Genomic DNA, 16,251 nt, shown 5'->3' with positions numbered 1-16,251 from the left:
GTTTTTTAAATATATATTTTTAACACGATTTTTTTTTTTTAGAGCAGCTTTATGTTTACAGAAATATTACTCAGAAAATACAGAGAGCTCTCACAAATCCCCATTGTCTTAGTCATCTTGTGCTGCTATAACAAATACCACAAGTGGATGGCTTTAACAAAGAGAAGTTTATTTTCTCACAGTAAAGTAGGCTAGAAGTCCAAATTCAGGGTGTCAGCACGGGGGAAGGCTTTCTCTCATTGTCGGCCTTCTGATCAGTCTTTCCCCAGACTAGGAGCTTCTCTGTACAGGGACCCCACATCCAAAGGACGTGCTCTGCTCTCGGCACTGCTTTCTTGGTGGTATGAGGTCCCCCACTCTCTGGTTGCTTCCCTTTCTTTTTTATCTCTTGAGAGATTAAAGGTAGTGCAGGCTACATCCCGGGAAACTCCCTGTGTATTGGATCAGGAATGTGAACTGGGTAAGGGTGTTACAATCCCACCCTAATCCTATTTAGCGTAAAATTACAATCACAAAATGGAGGACAGCCACACAATACTGTAAATCATGGCCCGGCCAAATTGATATACATTTTTGCGGGGACATAATTAATCCATAACACCCATTTCCACCACCCTGGCCATAGTTTCCCCTATTATTAGCGTCTTGCATTGTGGTACATTGTTATATATGATGAGCTGATATTGCTACATTCATTAAAGTTCATAATTTACATTAAGGTTCAGTCTGTGTTGTACAGTTCTATGGGTTCTGGCAAACACTTGAAAAGTCACGTGTCTGCTTTCACAGTATCATGCAGAATAGTTTCACTGCCCTAAAAGTGCTCTGTGTTCCGCACCCATTCATCCCTCCCTCTTTCCCCCTGAACCTCTGGAAACCACTGTTTTTTTTTAATGTCTCCATAGTTTGCCTTTTCCAGAATGTCATGTATTTGAAATCATGTAGTATGCAGCTTTTTTAAGACTGACTTTGGTTTCTTAACATTTAAGATTCCCCCAATTTTTGGCAATTATGGAATTCATCTTTTAACAGTTTTTCTTGAGAAATACAAAATACCTACAGAAAAATATATACAACAAAGTATAGTTTAATGAATTGATATAAAGCAAATACCAACATAAAAAAAATTTTTTTCTTTTTTTTAAAAAAAAATAAATAAGTGCTATTAAAAAAAAAAAAAATTGCCATTGAGTCAATTCTGACTCATAGCGATCCAATAGGACAAAGTAGAACTGCCACATAGGGTTTCCAGGAAGCAACTGGTGGATTCGAACTGTCGATCTTTTGGTTAGCAGCCGAACGCATGACCACTTCGTTACCAGAGCCCACAGCAGTACTGTGGAGGCTAAGAAATAGAATGTCAGCACTCCAGAATCCCCCCTCATGTCCTTTATGTATTACAGCCCTTTCTCTTCACCAGATCTAATTAGTATTCTGATTTTTATGCAGATCTCTTCCTGTTCAATTTTCTGGATGTTCTTTTATTGTGAAATCTGTGTCTGCAAAAATGTTTTGAGCAAGTTTACCTTTAAAAATGTCATTAGCTGTGCAGCAAGGCTTGACTCTTCTGTTCTGGAACACTTCCTCTTCTTTCTCGCTCTGCCGATCGTCAGGGATACCCACTACTCTTACTTTTTGGACTTAAGGAATTTCTTTTGTTGCTTCATCATTCCAGGCCACTGACTTCAGGTCATCAGCTGTATCCATCAGAGTTCTTAGCTGCAAGCAATAGAAGCCAGCTCGGGCTAATTTATTCGAAGGGTGGGTGACCCACAGACTGTCTAAGAAGGTTGGGAAAGTAGGCCGAAAGGCTACACTGCCAAGAACAAAGCTCAAAGTCATGTCACAGAATTGGTCTCATGAAGACAGTCTGCGCTTCTGTCGGGCACAGAATTGGTCTCATGAAGACAGTCTGCGCTTCTCTTGGGCACAGAATTGGTCTCATGAAGACAGTCTGCGCTTCTCTTGGGCACAGAATTGGTCTCATGAAGACGGTCTGCGCTTCTCTTGGGCACAGACAGGGCTGCTTGTGTTTGCGGCACCAGTGATGCTGGGCTGTGGTTGCTGCCATGAGAACCAGTCTCTTCTGCCTCTGGAAACTCCATGTAACTGCTCCTACTGCTGCCATCCTACCAGGTGTGTTGTTTGGAGTTCCTGCTTCAAAAAGTTAATAATTTTATATTTGAAGTCTAGGGTGGGTGAATCTTATTGGTGGAGCTTGAGTCACGTCCCCAAGTCCTAGCTGCGAAGAAAGATGGGAAAGCTTTTTCTTTCTCTTCAGACTTTGGTAGAGGGAAGTGGACTTACAAGGTGGTTGTTGTTAGCTGCTGTGCAGTCACTCTGACTCGTGACAAACTTACGTACAACAGAACAAAATGTTGCCTGGTTCTGCGTCATCCCCGCAATTGCTGGCGTGTTCAAGTACATCGTTGTAGCTGTCGTGTCAGTCATCTCACCGAGGGTCTCCCTCACCCTTGCTGGCCCTCTCCTCCTCCAAACGTGATGTCTTCCTCCGGTGGTTGATCCTTCCTGATGATGTTTCCAAAGCCAGCTAGTCCACACAGTGTTCTATTGTGATCCATAAGGTTTCCATTGGCTGATTTTTTGGAAGTAGATCACCAGGCCTTTGTTCCTAGTCTACCTTAGTTTGGAAGCTCCGCTGAAACCTGTCAACTGTGGGTGACCCTGCTGGTGGTATAGCTTCCAGCATCATAGCAACATACAAGCCACCACAGTACAACAAACTGACAGACAGGTGGTGGGTAACATAAGGTAGGGCGTGCTTAAATGTAGACTTGGAATTTGGATGGTTGATGACCAGAAATGTCCACAGTAAAGGTTCTGTATCAGTCTTACGAATTCATTCCTTTTAACATAATCGGTGATCTTTATAGCTACTGACTTTTCCCAAGTGATGCAGTGGATATCTCTAGATACCATTTCCAGATGCATTGTTGCCATAGATGTAGAACAGCACTGTCTGAATTTCTGAAGAACTATGTATTTTTAAAATCCCATCCTAATTTTAGCTAGTTGCAAGGATTCCTGTGTTATTAATAAATTTAATGAGATGTGATAGCTAAAAATCAGACTGCAACAAACATTGCTATTTTCTGATGATGTGTTCACTGAGAACCTTCTGTCTGATAGACCATTTGCCTTTTGCAGGTTGACCTTACTGTATACAAAGAAAGTTTGGAAAATAGGAAACACTCTGTTAGAACTATTAGTGAATATAAATAGGATGACAGTTGCTTCTCAAAACCAAGGTAATATAGTTCTCATTATTGCAAAGGTGTTTTACCCTAAGTTACCATGAAACTTTGTGAGCACAGCTGTATAAAATTAACACAAAAGCTCATTTTTAACTTATAGCTGATAACTTTAAAAACCTGCCAATGAAGTTTTTTATCTGCCATGAAACTAGGGCATAGTTGAATGGGTAGAGCAGGACATGGTGGGTCAAGGGTCCTTAGTGATATTGTCTTGATCCTACTGGTGGTATGAAGCATTTTTTTTGGGTAATCCATTAATGTTCTTCTACCTTTCATCTTTCCAGTTCCTAAAAAGTAATTCATATTGTTATCCCTTTTACTTCACTTTTCTCACAGTGATAGTATGGGAAGGTCTGAGACAGATAGATATGTTCGAACTGTTTAGAATAAACACATGGTAACATGAAGTTTATTAGAGTAAAAACAAAGACGACATGTGCTATAAAATCTTTATAACACTGTGTACCTGTTACTTTAGTACATGATGGTAAACTGTTGTTGCAATATCCTGATACGAGGCCACATTTCTGAATTGTTGCTCAAACCAGGTGGCACCTCAGTTTTGTGGACTTTAAAAACATCTCAGCTCTGGATTAGGTTTAGTTAATTGGAAATTTACTTAAGGTAAACTGGGTTTCTGCCTACGTAGCCAACAGAAAATACGGGATGTTTCTAAAACTCATTTCCAGATACTTCAGGTTCACTTTGTAGCATTTTTCATGTAACATTAAATGAAGCCTTAATTCTACAAAAGAAAAAAAAAATCCAGGGTTTCTAAATGTGGTGAAATTGTAACATGTAAGGATAGGAATCAGTTTACTAGTTGCTTGGTTTTTGGTGATACATTTCATTGTTTTTATGGTTCCAGATAGCAATTACTTCTAATGTAATTTATTTTGCAGTGAGGGCCGAGGCAAGTTGACGGTATTTTCAGTTAAAGCTATGTTAGCAACCATGTGTGGTGGAAAAATGCTGGACAAACTGAGATGTAAGTATCTTCATATTATTTGGAGGACTGTATTTTCTAATTAGGACATTTAAGCAATTTTTGAAGAATGTTTTCATAATTTTCGATGACGGTATGTTGAGTCTTTCTGTGTTTTTCCTACCACCTCATCAGTTTGCAGCAGCTGGCCCAGACTATGTAAGTTTGCCACCTGCCGTTCAGAAGGGAAGTTAGTGGAATTAATTTAAGTGTTTTTTTAAAAGCAAGAATACTGAAGAGATTCAGAATCGTAATATTGACATTTAAAATTTTCTTTTAAAAAATGTTTTCTGTATTATTAAAAATTATGCTTAAAGATGAATATGTAGATTGTTTTTAGTTAGAAAATAATTTGATTACTTTTACCGTGTTTGGGACAGTTTAACCCTTTTGTTAATTACCAGGTGGTATTTGCTGTGATTAAACTGTTCCTTAGTACCTTAGAGACAAACTCAGTAACTTAGAAATTGATAGCTTGATTTTTTAAAAAATTAGCTTTGCTTATTTTTTTCTTCCTATCAGTCCCCATGAGTCAGAGTTAACTCAGTGGCAACTAAAAACAACAACATTAGCCATTTTACTGTTCACTAGAATATTACAAGAATGTGGTTATGTAGCCGAATGCAGGTTCTTGTCCTGACCTATTAGCTGATTGAAATAAGAGGGACGTCATACCACCAGTTGCAAGGGAAACAGAAAGTGGAAATTTATTGTTTCCCAAAAGACCACAAGCTCCCTGCCCCAGGGCAGCTGGGAGCTTTTGTGTCCTTGAGTCCCCAAAGGGCAGGGATTGGCGCCGGAAATCCGAAACCCCAAGCTCTCCCATGCCCAAATTAGGAGATCCAGGTGCTGAGTCATGCTGCAAAGGAAGGGACTTTTCACTTTGCAAATGAGCTTGAGCACCACAGTGTGCTGGAAAATATCTTCCTCAGTGATGTTCAAGTCCAGGGTCAAGTTCAGGGCCGTGGCTCCTCAGGTCCTGCACATGTGCCAAGATCCTGAGTCATGCATGAGCGGGATTCTGGCGCCAAATTCAAACTGGGCTTAGGACCCCAGCACAGTTGGGCCAAGCCACGGTTAGAAACTGAGACTTGGTGAGCTGCAAGGAGTGGGGAAACCGCAGCGGAGTGGGGGAAGCCTCCACTGCGGCTTCAGTTGCACAAAATATCCAAACCAAAAACCAAACCAAACCCATTGCCCTCAAGTCGATTCTCATTCACAGAGAACCTATAGGACAGAATAGAACTGCCCCATAGGGTTTCCTAGGCTGTAATCTTTATGGAGTGGAGCCCTGGTGGCACAGCGGTTAAGAGCTTGGGTGCTACACAAAAGGTCAGCAGTTTGACTCTACCAGCCACTCCTTGGAAACCCTGTGGGGCAGTTCTACTTTGTCCTATAGGGTTGCTATGAGTAGAAATTGATTGGACAGCAACGGGTTTAATCTTTATGGGAGCAGACTGCCACATCTTTTTCCAGTGGAGCAAATGGTGTATTCAACCCACCAACCTTTCAGTTAGCAGCTGAGCGCTTAACCACCACACCACCAGCTCCTTAGATGAAGTAAAAGGACATGAAATTCACAACTCTTTAACTTTACTGTGTATGATTTGCATTTATTCACTCATTAGATAATTACTAAGTGCCTAAGATATGCCAAGCATTATGCTAGGTGCTTTACATATATTTTCTGACTCAGTCCTTAAAATTCCTTTGCATAGCAAGTGATATTTTCTCCACTTTAGAGATGAGTTAACTGCGGGCGGCAAAGGTGGGATTCTAACTCAGGCTGACTTCAGAGCTCTGTTCTAAGCTACTGTATTGTACTCCACTATACTAGTACTGTAATGGGAAGCACACATGTAATTACAATCACGTGTGCAAAGTATAATACTACAAGTAGACAGAATGAGAAAGTACAGCAGGTTTCAGGGAGGTGAGATTGAAACTGGAGGCTTTAATGCAGTGTTGAGATAGTGTGTGAACTTCCTGAAGAAATCAGGTTGTTTGTCTTGTAGCATTTTTCGTAGACTGGATTTTGATGGATGCATCTCTGTGACTGCATCCCGTGTACCCTTTTTTTCTTTGTAAATTGAAAGCTAGATCTGTAGAGTTGATCAGATTCAAGTACGGCATAAGATTTCGGGCAAGATTGCTTTGTCTTATGTGCTTTTTCTTACCTATTATGAAATTGAGAGTGGGAAAGCTAGGTGGCTAACTAGATACAGACAGTCCCTGGGTTATGAACGAGATCCTTTCCTGTGTCTTAAGTCGAATTTGTAGGTAAGTCGGAACAGGTGCATATGGTTCTTATTGAGCCTTACTTTAGTGGCACAGTGGCTAAGAGCTCAGGCTGCTGACAAAAAGGTCGACAGTTTGAATCCACCAGCCACTCCTTGGAAACTCTAGGGAGCAGTTCTGCTCTGTCCTATAGGGTCGCTATGAGTCAGCATCGACTTGCAGGCAACAAGTTTGGGTTTTGGTTTTGGTTTTAGCCGAGGAAAAGGCTCGAAGTCTTTTCATCGATTTACAAGCTGCATGTGCAGGAAGTGAGGTGACTGTGATGAAGAATTTGTTGCAAGTAGGAGTTGGTTCAGCCGTTTCAAAGTGAGGGCAAATTTATGTAACATTAAAGGACAAGTGTGGGTTGTCTGTAAAGCAGACATTTTGTAACCCGGGGGCCTTCTGTGTAGATATTCTAAAGAGAGAACCTAGATAATGTATTTGTTCAACTGTTACCTGATTTATCTTCATTTCAAAATTAGTTACAATGTAGAACACATTTATGGTAGTAGAAATTATGGGTATATTTAAATACTCTTAAATGTTACTGTTTTAGGCAGAAATTTCTGTGGTTTTTTAAATTCTAGTGTGGCATTTTTCAGAGGGAAATGATACATATATAGATGAATTATATTTTGTTGAAATACAAAGAAAAAGTTGGAATTTTTTCTGTTTAATGATGGTGATACCAGATAAATATGTTACCATCTTTACCAGTACTGAGAAAGCTGGTTGAAAAATAGCAAAAAAAAAAAAAAAAAAGATTCCATAACTGCATATCCTGGACGACTTTGTAGTCTTTAAGTTTCTATGATTTAAATCAGCTACATGTATATAGAGCTGGTACCTGGCATGAAGTAAGTACTTAGAATTTTCCCAAATATAAATTGTTGATTGAGTACTAAAAATACTGTATTTCTCTGTTGTAACTGTGAGAAGTGCAAATTCTAGTAGTGTGTCAAATATGGAAGGGGTCTTGGAGCACCCGTGATAGTGTTTTTGATATGGCTTCTGAACTTGGAGCAACAGAAGTGACCAGTATTCAAGTGGCTCAGACCTACACATGCCAAGACAGACACGACCTGCCAGTGTGCTCGGAATGCCAGCCACTGCACTAGTACATACTGACGTGATACAAGCCATGCTAGGTTACCACTTACCATGTTTACATTATTCAGAAGGATTTAAAATAGGGTCTCTTTATCTTCTTCGTGCTGAGACTTCCAGTTTCTTTGCCAGCTCTGTTCCATTACTTTTATTGCATTGTAATTATCTGCACTAGGGAATGAGATGTTCAAAGTAAGTAAATTTTTTAGGCATTAAAGCCTGCCTCCATTTTTTAGTTTTAGTAATTCAGGATGGAAACTACTTAAAAATGTGGCCTGTCCCTTCCATTTTGAACAGAACTTGTGCCATAATTTAAACTTTTTTTTTTAATTTAAATCACTTAGGTATGTCATTCTCTGATGCTTTAGGGCTACTTGTGAGGCTTAGAGTTGCTTGCCTCTTTTCAGAGTGCTTTGAGACTTTCTCAGTTCTTGAAGTTGCAATTTTTTGTGCGTGTTTGTGTGTGGGAGGGGTTGTGTGTGCAGAGACATGGCCGAGGGGAGCAGAGGGGTACACTTGCCCCCGGACACAAGGCCAAGGGAGTGCCAGTGGTGTCACTGGGAGGCGCAGGGGGTGCAGACCTCACTGTTGACACTCCGAGGGGGTGACACAACACGGTCCAGAGATAAAGTCCAAGACCAAAATGCAGGACTTGAGCTGCTCCAGAAAGCCGGTGCCCGCTTTAGCAAGGTTTCGGTACTGCCCTCCACTGCTGCAGATCTTGGTGTCTGCCGGGAAGATTCACCCGTCCGGAGGTGCCGCTCGTGCTGCCGCTGCGCCCCGCCCCACCGCCCTACGCCTACTTGTGAGCCCTCCAGCCTCCCGGGGCATGGGTGCCTCGGAAAATTCGTGGCAGGGCTGCAGGCGCCCTTGGCTTCTTTTCATCACTGCTATCAATGTCAGTTCATTTTGAAATGGGGGGAGGGGGCTGCAGATTGGAGAGGGGGCGCAATTCTGCTCCTGTGCGCTCATTACCCTTGCTACGCCCCTGGGTGTGGGTGTGGGTGTATGCCCTTTATCACTCACGGGCAGTGTGGTGGTATTATCGGTGTACAGACCCTAGAAATTTCTCCTTGCTCCTGATTTACTATTTTTAATATGCTACTGAAAAACAGATACCCAAACTTATTAGCATTCTGTTTAAAGGAAGTATGTAAGCAGCTTTAGGTGAAAGTTCACAGCACAAATTAGTTTCTCATTAAAAAATTTATACACAAATCATTTTGTAACATTGGTTGCAACCCCCCTATTAGTAGCAATAGTTAACACTCTCCCACTTTCCCTGTCTATCCTGGGTTCCTGTGTGCATTCCTCTAGTTTTCCTGTCCCTGCCTTCTCATCTTTGCTTTTGGGCAGGTGTTGCCCATTTGGTTTCATATATTTGACTGAACTAAGAAGCACATTCCTCAGGTGTGTTACTGTTGGTTCTATATTGTTGTTAGGAGCCCTCCAGTTCGTATGTACAACAGAGTGAAACACTGCCAGTCCTGCACCATTCTCACAATTGCTGTTACGCTTGACCCCACTGTTGCAGCCACTGTGTCAGTCTTCCTCTCTTTCGCTGACCTTCTACTTTACCAAGCGTGACATCCTTCTCCAAGCACTGGTCCCTCCTAATAATATGTCCAAAGTACATGAGACAAAGTCGCCTAAAATCTTCTAAGGAGCTATCTGGCAGTACTTCTCCTAAGACAGATTTTTTTTTTTTTTTCATTCTTCTGGCAGTGTTCTTCACCAACACCATAATTCAAAGGCATCAGTTCTTCAATCTTCGTTATTCATTGTCCAGCTTTTGCATGCGTATGAGGTGATTGAAAACGCCATGGCTTGGGTCAGACACCCCTTAGTCTTCAAAGTGACATCTTTTCTTTTTAACACTTTAAAGAGGTCTTTTGCAGCAGATTTTCCCAGTGCAATATGTTGTTTGATTTCTCGACTACTTCTTCCCTGGGTGTTGATTATGGATTCAAGTAAAATGAAATCCTTGACAACTTCAGTCTTTTTTCCATTTACCATAATGTTGCTTGTTGGTCCAGTTGTGAGGATTTTTATTTTCCTTATGTTGAGGTACAATCCATACTGGAAACCATAGTCTTTGATCTTCTTCAGTAAGTGCTTCAAGCCCTCTTAACTTTCAGCAAGCAAGGTTGTTAGCTGCATACCTAAGATTGTTAATGAGTCTTTCTCCATCCTGATGCCCTGATCATCTTCATATAGCCCAGCTGCTTGGATTATTTGCTGAGCATACAAACTGAATAAATATGGTAAAAGAATACATTCCTAATGTAAACCTTTCCTGACTTTAAACCACCCAGTATCCCCCGTTCTGTTCAATATTTGTCCTTTCGTGATTTAGTTATTTCACTTCGCATAATGCCCTCCAGATTCATCTATGTTGTAACATGTTTCAAATATTCGTCATTTTTCTTTATCATTGTATAGTATTGTGTATGTATGTACCATAATTTATCTGTTCATCTGTTGATGGGCACTTAGGTGTTTCCATCTTTTTGCTATTGTGAATAATGCTGCAGTGAACACTTGTGCATATATCTATTTGTGTGACAGCCCTTAATTTCTCTAGGATATATTCCCAGGAGTGGAACTGCTGGATTATATGGTATTTCTAGCTTTTTAAGGAGGTGCCAAATTGTTTTCCACAGTGGTTATACCATTTTATATTCCCACCAGTGCATAAGAGTTCCAGCCTTCCCACAACTTCTCCAGCATTTATTTTTTTTTTTAGTTAGTGCCAGTGATGTTGGGGTAAGACGGTATCTTATTGTAGTTTTGATCTGCATTTCTCTAATGGCTAATGATCCTGAGCATTTCCCCATGTGTCTGTTAGCTTCCTGAATATCTTCTCTGGTGAAGTGTTTGTTCATATCCTTTGCCCATTTTTTAACTGGATTATTTGTCTTTTTGTTGTTGAGGTGTTAAAGTATTCTATAGATTTTAGTTATTAGAACCTTGTTGGATATGTCATAGCCAAAGTTTTTTTTTCCTCCGGCCTGTAGGTTCTCCTTTTACTCTTTTGGTGGATTCTTTTGATGAGCACAAGTGTTTATTTTTAGGAGCACCGAGTTATCTAGTTTCTCTTCTGGTGTTTGTGCATTGTTAGTTATGGTCTGTATTGTATTTATGCAATGTGTTAGGGCCCATAGTGTTGTCTGTATTTTTTCTTCCATGATCTTTATCATTTTAGGTTTTATATTTAGGTCTTTGATCCATTTTTTGTTTATGGTGTGAGGAATGGGTCCTGTTTCATTTTTTTTCAGATGGACATCCAGTTTAGCCAGCACCGTTTGTTAAAGAGACTTGTCTTTTCCCCATTTAATGGATTTTGTTCCTTCGTCAAAGATCAGCTGACCATAAAACCAAAAACCAAACCTGTTGCTGTTGAGTTGATTCCGACTCATAGTGACCCTGTAGGACAGAGTAGAACTGCCCCATTGAGTTTCCAAGGAGCGCCTGGTGGATTTGAACTGCTGACCTTTCGGTTAGCAGCCATAGCAGTTAATCACTATACCACCAGGGTTTCCAAATAGGTGGATGGATTTATATCTGAGTTCTCATTTCTTTTCCAGTGGTCTATGTGTCTGTCTTTATACGAGGACTAGTTTATTCTGACTACCATGGCTGTGCAGTATGTTCTCAGATCAGGTAGTGTGAGGCCTCTTACTTTGTTCTTTTTCTTCAATAAAGCTTTGCTTATCCAGAACCTCTTTCCTTTGCATATGAAGTTGGTGATTAGTTCTTCAATCTTGTTAAAGGATGCTGTTGGTATCTAGATCGGATTTGCATTATATCTGTAAATGGCTATGGGTAGAATTGACATTTTCACAATGTTGAGTCTTCTTATCCATGAGCATGGTATGTTTTTCCATTTATGTAGGTCTCTTGGTTTCTTGCATTAGTGTTTTGTAGTTTTCTTTGTATAGGTCTTTTACATCCCTTGTTAGATTTTTTCCCAAGTGTTTTGTCTTTTTGGGGGCTATTATAAATGGTATTGTTTTCCAGATTTCCTTTTTGAGTTATCTTTGTTGATGTTTAGTAATCCAACTGATTTTTGTATGTTGATCTCATATCCTGTTACTCTGCTGAATCTTCTATTAGCTCTAGTAGTTTTCTTGGGGAATCTGCAGGGTTCTGTGTGTATAGGGTCATATAATCTGTGAATCAAACCAAACCTGTTGCTGTCGAGTTGATTCCAACTCATAGCGACCCAGTAGGACAGAGTAGAACTCCCCCATAGAGTTTCCAAGGAGTGCCTGGTGGATTCGAACTGCTGACGTTTTGTTTAGCAGCTGTAGCTTTCTACCAGTACGCCACCAGGGTTTCCCATCTGTGAATAGTGATAGTTTTATTACTTCGTTTCCAATCTGGATGCCCTTTATTTCTGTTTTTTGCCTTACTGCTCTAGCTAGGTCTTCCAGCACAATGTTAAGTAGGAGTGGTGATAAAGGGCATCCTTATTTTGTTCCTGTTCTCATGGGGGAATGCTTTCCACCTCTCTCAGTTTAGAATGATGTTGGCTGTTGGTTTTGTATAGATACCCTTTATTATGCTGAAGAATTTCCCTTCTGTAAGAAATGGTTTTTATCAGCAGTGGTATTGGACTTTATCAAATGCCTCTTCTGCGTAGATTGAGATGATCATGAAATTTTTTTTTTGTTTTGTTCTATTTATGTCATGGATTACGTTGATTGGTTTTCTAATGTTGAACCATCTTTGTATACTGGTATGAATCCCACTTTTTTGTGGTATGTATATGTTTTTTTTATATGATTCTCAATTCTATTGGGTAGAATTCTGTTGAGAGTTTTTGCACCTGTATTCGTAGCGACCCTATAGGACAGAGTAGAACTGCCCCATAGAGTTTCCAAGGAGTCATGAGAGATATTGGTCTGTAAATTTCTTTTTTTGTAGTGTCTTTGCATAGCTTTGGTATCAAGGTTATGCTGGCTTTCTAGAATGAATTCAGGAGTATTCCTTCCTTTTCTATGCTCTGAAATAGTTTGAGGAGTACTGGTGTGAGCTCTTCTCTGAAAGCTTGGTAGAATTCTCCAGTGAAACTGTCCAAGCCAGGCATTTTGCTGTTGTTGGGAGTTTTTTTTTTTATTGCCTCTAAATTCTCTCCTCTTGTCATGGATTTGTTCTGTTTTCTATCTTAGTTTCTCCAGTCTCTGTTAGACCAGTAAGTCTGGCCTTTTTTTGTGGGTTAGAATTTTGTTCTGTATTTTTCTCCAGTTCTGTCTGGGGCCCTCTATTGTGATCCTTGGCAGAGCAGTCAGTGGTGGTAGCCAGCCACCGTCTGGTTGTGCTGGACTCAGTCTGGCAGAGACTGTGGTAGTTGTGGCCCATTAGTCCTTTAGACTAATCTTTCCCTTGTGTCTTTGGTTTTCTTCATTCTCCTGTGCTCCAGATGAGGTGAGATCAGTGGAGTATCTTAGATGGCCACTCACAAGCTTTTAAGACCCCAGACGCTTCTCACAAAAGTAGGATGTAGAACATTTTCTTCATAAATTATGTCAGTTTAGCTAGATTCCCCCGAGACCATGCGCCCCAGCCCTCAGACCAATAATTTGGTCTCTTGGTGAGTTTGCATTTGTCTATGAAGCTTCCATGATCCATTCAAAATTTTTATACCTATATGGGAGTTCTAGTGGCGTAGTGGTTAAGAACTTGGCTGCTAACCAAAATGTCGGCAGTTTAAACCCACTAGCCACTCCTTAGAAACCCTATGGGGCTGTCCTACTCTGTCCTATAGGGTCGCTATGAGTCAGAATCGACTCAATGGCAATGGGTTTCTTTTTTTTTATATTATACCTCCACTGTTTAATCTTTTATTGTTGTGGCATTGTCGTCATTTACAGACTGATGTCTCTTTCCCTGTTTTAAGTCTTTTAGCTTTGTTTTATTTTTGGTAGTTCTTTATCTGGGTTGTTATTTGGCTGATGCTGCCCTGTTTCCTAGACTCCATTTATTGTCTGATATTTTTGGTTCTCTAACTGAAGGACTCCCTTTAATATTTCTTGTAGGTTTGGTTTGGCTTTTACGAATTCTCTGAAATTTCTGATTATATGGAAATATCCCTAATTTTGCTGTCATATTTGAGAGTTTTGCATGATATAGTATTCTTGGTTGGTGGTTTTTTCTTTCAGGGTTCCATACATGCCATCCTATTGCCTTCTTGTCTACATGATTTCTCCTGAGTAATTAGAGCTTAGTCTTATTGTTTCCCCTTTGATGTGACTTTTTGTTTTTCTCTAGCTGCTCTCAGGATTCTTTCTTTGTGGCAGGTGTGATTATGATATGCTTTGGCTACTTTCTTTTGAGGTCTATCCTATGTAGAATTTGTCGAACTTCTTTGATTGTCAGCTTTTTGTCTTTCGTGATATTTGGATAGTTTTCTCCCAGTAAACCGTGAACAATTTTCTCTGTATTTTCTATTTTCTCTTCCTATTCTGGGACTCTGATCATATGCAAAGTTTTGGCCTTGATTGTGTCCACATAGTTCTTAGGTTTCCTTCATTCTTTTTCTGATTTTCCTTAAAGTAATTGGTGTCCATGGATTCGTTTTTAATCTCACTGGTTCTGTCTTATCATTGTTTCAAGTTTGCTCCTAAAATCTTCTATTGGAGTTGTCCGTTTTTGAAATTTTATTGTTCATCTTTTGGATTTCTAGTTACTGTTTATGTATGATTTCTAATTGTTTATTTATTTTGACATTTTGTTCTCTTAGTATTTTCCTGAATTCCTCTATTGCTTTGTCCGTGTTTTACTTTGGTTTCATCAGTTTTGTCTATGTTTTCCATGATTTTGTCTTTTTTTTTTTCCCTTGGTTTTGTCTGTGTTTTCTGTGAACTCTTTCCTAATCTCTTGGAGAGCCTTAAATATTAGTCTTTTGATTTCCATATCATGTAGTTCCACTGCCTTTTCTTCTCCTGGAAAGTTATCTGATTCTTTATTTTGGTCACTTAACTGGAGCCATCTTGTCCTACTTTTTTATGTATTTTGGTATTGTCTGCTGTCTCTGAGACACTATGGTATTACTTTATTTATTGATCATATGTTCATTTGTTTTGTCCTGCTTTTTTGTTTTGATACTTTAGAATGGATTGGCTGGGTGTGGTTTTCTGCTTGTTCATTTTTGGGCATGATAGCTCTCACCACCTTATCCAGGTGGGCAGGGCAGCAGCAGGCAGAATGAGCCCACTTCACTGTACACTGGTTTGGCATAGTGGCTGACGCTGATTGGGTATGTACTGTCTGGCTCCTGATGTTGGTCTGCAGTGTGGTAGTGTTCACAGCCCCTCGCCAGATGGGTAGGGATGTTTGACGGGGAGTAGTACAGGTGTTCTTCCCACCATTCAGCAGTTGGTCGAGTGTCGGGTTGGGGGGGTGGTACAGGCCCAGTGAGGTGGTGGGCCTAAGTGCTGGGTATGCTATAGCTATGGTCACGTGGCAGGGGCTGGTGGGAAGGAGAGGGAGGTGGCATATGGGGCTAGGTGGGGAGGAGAAAGAAAAGAAAAGGGAGAGAAGGAAACAGAAGAGAAAGGGGGAGACTGGTGACAGTAATCAGCGGGTTGAGGGCAGGATGGACCCGAGGGCCAGCAGGAAATAGGGTAGGTGCATTTGGGGCAGAATGGTGAAACGTGGGAAAGTGTGTTTCTCTGGTTGCCAAGTGCCCTTTCTCCTGTTAGGAGCTCCGTGAAGTTGTTTTCCTTTACTCCCTGTCCAGGGTCATTGTTGGCTGTGTTCCAAGATGGTCATGCTGTGACGTGTTAGTTGGCAGGGGATCTCCATCTCTCTCCTTGTTCTGTTTTCCATCAGTTCCTTCTTCCATTAAGTGTTTGATCAAGTACTTTATCCCTTCATTTGTTGCATAGGGTTCCAGGATTGACTTTGTTTTACTTAGTTTTTCAGGTCTTTCCTACAGCGGGATAGCATGGTGTGTCAGTCTGGGCCACTGTGTTGACTCTGCCTCTAGTCATTACTTTCTTTTGTGTGTGTGTGTGTGTGTGAATTTAGAATTTGGGTAATTTTTTTTTTTATCATGCTTTAAGTGAAAGTTTACAAATCAAGTCAGTCTGTCATACAAAAACTTACATATACCTTGCTGTGTACTCCTAGCTGCTCTCCCCCTAATGAGATAGCACACTCCTCCTTTCCACCCTGTATTCCCTGTGTCCATTTAACCAGCTCTTGTCCCCCTCTGCCTTCTCATCTCACCTCTAGACAGGAGCTGCCCACATGTGTCTCATGTGTCTACTTGAACCAAGAAGCTTACCGCTTACCAGTATCATTTTCTGTCTTATCGTCCAGTCCAATCTCTGTCTGAAGAATTGGCTTCAGGAATGGTTCCAGTTTTGGGCTAACATAAGGTCTGGGGTCTCTCTAGTCTCAGTCAGACCATTAAGTCTGGTCTTTTTATGAGAATTTAAGGTCTGCATCCCACTTTTGTCCTGCTGCATCAGGGATTCTCAGTGATTACTTTCTTACGAGAAAAGCACATGAACTTTTATAGTGTGATTATCGTACTACAATATGATTGTCAAGTTTTGGTTACTGTGAAAAGCCTCTTTTTCCCCTCACTTTCTA

At 40.6% G+C, this 16,251-nt stretch overlaps 1 protein-coding gene across 15 annotated transcripts in view; it reads left to right on the top strand.

The window, feature by feature from the left end:
• DTNB (dystrobrevin beta) overlaps nt 1-16,251 on the top strand; it is a 422,608-nt gene that overhangs the window by 120,635 nt on the left and 285,722 nt on the right. For 13 of the 15 annotated variants that reach the window (XR_007519619.1, XM_049903708.1, XM_049903702.1 and 10 more), the window contains one exon: nt 4,178-4,263. The exons of 1 other annotated variant lie outside the window; for it this stretch is intronic. Coding sequence is in view for 13 of the 14 variants with exons in the window: in XM_049903708.1 (XP_049759665.1) it covers nt 4,178-4,263 (86 nt within the window). In the remaining variant the exon portion in view is untranslated. Of the gene's footprint in view, nt 1-1,200; nt 3,270-4,177; nt 4,264-16,251 lie in introns of those variants that run through there. One more of the 15 variants, XM_049903711.1, reaches the window with a different exon arrangement.

This window comes from Elephas maximus, chromosome 12 (assembly GCF_024166365.1).
Source record: "Elephas maximus indicus isolate mEleMax1 chromosome 12, mEleMax1 primary haplotype, whole genome shotgun sequence".
NCBI lineage: Eukaryota > Metazoa > Chordata > Mammalia > Proboscidea > Elephantidae > Elephas > Elephas maximus.
The sequence above is the reverse complement of the archived record's forward strand: the minus strand, read 5'-3'. Positions and strand labels throughout refer to the sequence as shown.